Below are 5,077 nucleotides of genomic sequence, written 5' to 3' on the forward strand. Positions count from 1 at the left end.
TATATATATATGTATATATATATATGCTGTAATCTAGATAGTAAATGTGTTTCTCACGGGAGCACAAGTTGGCAATTCTGAGACTACGTAGAATTAAACAAATAAGTCAATGTATTGTAGATAATGAGTATGAGGTCATGGAAGCCAAGAAAGGCCAAGGAACTGTTACTGGAAATTAAGGGGAAATGATAACTAAATTTAATGTGAGATCCTGGATTAGATGTTGGAACAGGAAAAGAGCATTAGTGGAAAAATGGGGAATATTCAAGCAAGGTCTCTAGTTTAGTGAATAGAATTATATCATTGTTCTACATATTGTACAATGATTATGTAATATGTCAAATTTTGGAGGAAGCTAGGTGAGGGATATATGGGAACATTGTACTATATCTGCGACTTTTATGTCTCAAAGTAGTTCAAAATAAAAAGTAAAAAAAAATTGAAAGTTTAATTAGTTCACTGGAATAATTTATGTATGTGTGCAGTTGCATGTGAAGTATGCCATGGAATTCCTCAATGAAACAAAATACCCTAAGCCTCTGTTTATATCAAATAAGACATTTCAACAAATACCCTCACTGTGTTAATTATAGTGTATTAGTTCCAATAAGCATAATTGTGACAGTAATATTTAAATTGCATTCTAAATCTCTAAAACTAAAGTTAGGTTCATTGGTTCATGGACATAGTTAACTTGGAATTTTTCTCCTCTGGGGATGCAGATCTCCTTGAGGGGAACACATTGGGGCTGAGATGAAAAGTCTGAGCAGGTGTTAGACAGGACAGTCAAGGGTAGGAACATTCTAGTGGCAGTTTGACGGTTTCTCATCTAGGAACTAGAAAAGGGCCAGAATAGCAGGAATTAAAGTAAGATTGGAGAGACAGGTATGAGTAGGCCACATAGGACCTTACAGGAGAATTTAGAATCAAATGGAGGCCTTTGAAGGGTTTTGAGCATAGATGCATGATCTGGGAAGTCTTCCACTCTGTTATTCGCTTTGAATATCTGTTTATATAATGCTGGCCACAGCTCTTTATCTTTATCATACCTGCAGGCAACTACATCCACCTTCTAGCCTGATTTTCTCAGCAGTCCCCAGAGGACAGGAGGATGCTAAGATCTCATGGGTCAGAAAAGAGTTTGTGTGTTTGTTGCAAATTTTGTTTTGAAGTTAACAATATGATTACCTTCTAATGCCAGTCCACTGTAATTAAATCTCTTTGATTTTAAAGAAAAACAAGCAAAATATTATCTGTTAGTTGAAGGCTCAGTGTTTGCCAAAGTCAACAGTAATCTCTTTCTATTCAGCCTATCTGGGATTATTAAAGGACCGCTAAACCTTCTGATAAATTCAGGATTTAGAGGAGAAACTATTTTGTGTACAATATCTGTTTTCAAAAATCCTTACAAGAGGGAAGAAGGGAGTGATATCCAGGGCAATAAAAATGAACTGGAAACGTTATCACAGTTCCATATTTTCTATTGAATTGACATGTTTTAATAAATATTTGGAATTATGTAGGACTATTTAAAATAAACCTGGCCAGTTCTTTCTTATACATATTTGCAGATATTCCCTGAAATTTGCTTTAAATGGGTCTGTGTTGAATCTGTTTCTGAATGTTCATTTATTACATGGTATACAGTGACATTCCACATATTCCACAAACATTCACCTTGCTATAGTATTATAAAAATAATTCATTACATTATTCTGATTCTTCACAGTAATTAGTAATTTCAGGTTTAAGATTGTGCAAAAAGAACAAGTTTATCACCTAAACTATTGTTAGGGACCATAAATATGTTTCTTTAAACATGAAACTTCAAAGATAATTTACTCTTTGATAATGCTTATAGTTCTGTTGTTCCCTTGAAATTAAAAGAAAAAGTTTCCATATAACAAAAGGTTGTTCTAAGTTAAAAACTAATCTCAGTTATAATCTAAATCTGGACTCAGTATATTTCTCTTACCAAAACTGAAAGAAGAAAGTTAGAAATATAATGTGTTTTTTTTTTTTGTTGTTGTTGTTCAAATTAGCTTGTTTAAAATTAAACTTTGTTTTCAAAACAAACAAACACAAAGATCCTTCCAAGACCTGTATACACACTTTTCTTTTCAACTTACACAACTCGTCCCATCCCCTTTGGCTATTAAGGGCAGGACAGCTTCAGAGACAACTCTTTCCCCCCTAGATTCGCTGTTGCTCTTCAGGTCTGGGATAAAAGTCACAGAAGCCTGATCCTAATCTACATAAAGTACAGTCTTCCCAGAAGCTTTGTGATTGTTGTCTTTAACTAAAGATAAAAAATCCCAGGTATCTTGCTTTTTCCCCATAAGACAGAAATACAGAAGGAAAAAAATCATAGTTTTTCGAATTATTCTGGTTTACTGGATTCCAATTTGTAAAGAGCTTAAGCTTCAAAATAGCAAGAGAAAAAACCCTCCAATGCCTGATGTCATAAATCTGACAAGTTTTGTTATTTCTGAAAAATCAAATTTCACGTATCTGTACATGGTCACAACTGCATAGGGAAAAATGTGCCCAGGAGAGGGGGATGCTGCTCTGAAGCGCTGCTCCTTCTAGATCCTGTCACTTTTTCCAGAAGTTTGTTTTTAAAAACGCAATCTCCTCCTTATTCTTGTCATAGAATTCTGATCCGGAGTCTCAGAATCCAAAAGGGACCTCTGCACCGCCGCAGCGGTGGTGGCGGGAGCTTGAGACGTGGGGGCAAGGGCGTCCCGCACGGTAGCTGCAAGGAGCAGGCTGTGGGTACCACTCGGAGCGACCACCGCCAACCTTCGCAAAGGCAGGCGCTAACCCGGAGTCGCGCAAACCTGACCCTGAACCCGGACGCCCCCGGTGGCGGCGAGTATCTCTCCAGGGCTCTGTGTGCAGAGTGGGCAGGGCGCCGGGCGCCAGCTTACCGAAAGCGAAACCCGGCTCCACCAGGTCAGCCACCCGCACCAGGCGCAACCGCCTACCTGCACATCCGGACTGTGCCACCCAAAGCAGCAGCAGCAGCAAAGGCAGGCCCGGGGGACCGGGGGCAGGGGTCCCGGGTGCGCGCATGGGCGGCGGGGCTGGGTCACATCTCCGCAGCAGCTGGCTAACTCCGATGTCCCCTTGGGCTGCGGGAGGCAGTGCGTCCTCCCCAAGCGCCCGGGCTCTGCGCGCTGCTCCCCAGGGCTCCCCAGGTGGATGCCAGCGGGAGGGCACCTTCCCGTCGCTTTGTGGTTCCCAGCCGCTCCAGGTTTCAGTAGTGAGAGTGTCGGCCTTTCCACCTCCTGGGTTTCACCGCTCGGGCCAACCGGGGTCACTATGCAGGTGACAGCTCACTCCACTACAGAGAGTGAGGCGAGTACATTGCAAAGCGATTCTGGTATTCAGGTTTATCTGCCGGTCACTTAAAATGTCAGATTTAACACCGGAAGAAGGTTCTGGGAGAATGAAATGGATAGTTATTTCCCAACGTACTGTTAGGCACCCTGCCATATCTGTTGGATTTCCTTCAACCTTCACTACCTACAAGTTAGATATCCTTCTGTGTTACAGGTGAGGACAGGGACACTTCACCTCCAGCAATCAGTCTGAATGAAGTTTCCCAGGCCTGTGAACAGTAGCTCGCAGTTCACCACAGGTCTGATTTTAGGTCCAATTCTCCAATTAGTGGGGGAGAAGAAGAGTGAAGGGAAACTTATTGGAATAGAAAAATCTGAGAGTTGCTCTCACTGCTGATCCTTTCTAGGTAGTTCTAAAGGTTGGGCACAGCCCGGAAGTAGAGAATTAAATGATTTACCTCTCTGATATGCTTTCTGACTCTTCCCTCCCATAAATGCCTGTTTTCAAATGCACAAATAAAGAAAAATGACATTAAAATTGAATCAATTATCCTTAATTTTAGGGGAATAAAGAAGGTCTTCAGTAACTGAGAAAACAAATCATTTCAGTGGGAAGGGAGTGAAAGGATGGGCAATTTCCAGAATTCCCTAAAAAAAAAGCAGATTAAAAAAAATTTTAAAACCATCCTGGAGATTGAACCCAGGGCCTCACACATACTAGGCAGTGCTCTTCCACTGAGCTACACCCCTAGCCAGAATTCCCTAATATTTGCTACTTTCCCCTGCCAGAAATTCTTAGAAACAGGAGTCCAAGTCAGGTTGTGCCTTAGGCTGGGACTCTGGATTTGTGATACTGAAACTAGTACTCCACAAATCACACATCCAGGTGGCATCTTTAGTTTACAGGGTTGGGGGCACTGGAGGAAGACAGAGCTGGAAGAAGAGAGGTGGGATTTGCTTTGGAGTTATGCCTCTTTGTCCTGGCAAAGAATTCACCTCACTGCATCCTTGGAAATACCAGCTCTGTGCAGACCAGACCTAATTCCCAGGGGGTTAGAGTCCCGATTTTGTGAGGCTCCTCTTCTGGGATGTAACACTCACTTTCCCTTGTTCCTTCTCCCTAAGGGCAGCAGTGGCTTCCAGTGGTTTCTCTCTGTTTTAATCCCAGTATTCCTTTCTACTTTTTTAGTTCTCTAGTATCTGTTTGACCAATTCTTTATATAGTAAATTCTTTCTGCTAAAATAACTAGTGCAGTTTTCCCCACTGGACTCTTATTGATTTGGTTGTAATTCCTGAACATTTTAGGAAAAACTCTGTTACTAGTATACCGTCTGTATTGCCTTGAATTGCTGATTCTTATTTTTTGTTATAGATTCTATTAGTTTATCTCCATTGCTATCACCTTTAGTGGGTTAAATATGGTATAGATTTGCTACAAAAACATTTTACATCAACAACTGTTTGATATCTAAACTTCAAGACTTATGTGCATTTCTATTCAAATATGATTTATTCATGGCCTAATAAAGGCTAAAGCAGACATGCATAATAGCCCTTACAACCTAATATTTCTTCACTTGAACAGCGTCATTTCATAAAGTTCTTCCCCCAACCAAAAAGTGGGAATGGGTGGTGGAATTGGGACAGTGAGACACCCCCCTCCCTTGCCCCCCCACCCTCCCTGGCCACCTACTCCCAGCCAAGAGTGGGCTAATACTTGTTTGGGGACCAA

At 41.3% G+C, this 5,077-nt stretch overlaps 1 protein-coding gene across 1 annotated transcript in view; it reads right to left on the reverse strand.

The window, feature by feature from the left end:
• The window catches only part of Il20ra (interleukin 20 receptor subunit alpha), a 43,391-nt gene extending 40,037 nt beyond the window's left edge, over positions 1 to 3,354 (reverse strand). The window contains exon 1 of the mRNA XM_015498690.2: positions 2,988 to 3,354. Coding sequence (XP_015354176.2) covers positions 2,988 to 3,075 — 88 coding nt within the window. The 5' untranslated portion in view covers positions 3,076 to 3,354. The remainder of the gene's footprint in view (positions 1 to 2,987) is intronic.
• Positions 3,355 to 5,077: the final 1,723 nt, after the last annotated feature.

This window comes from Marmota marmota, unplaced genomic scaffold (assembly GCF_001458135.2).
Source record: "Marmota marmota marmota unplaced genomic scaffold, marMar, whole genome shotgun sequence".
Classification (NCBI taxonomy): domain Eukaryota; kingdom Metazoa; phylum Chordata; class Mammalia; order Rodentia; family Sciuridae; genus Marmota; species Marmota marmota.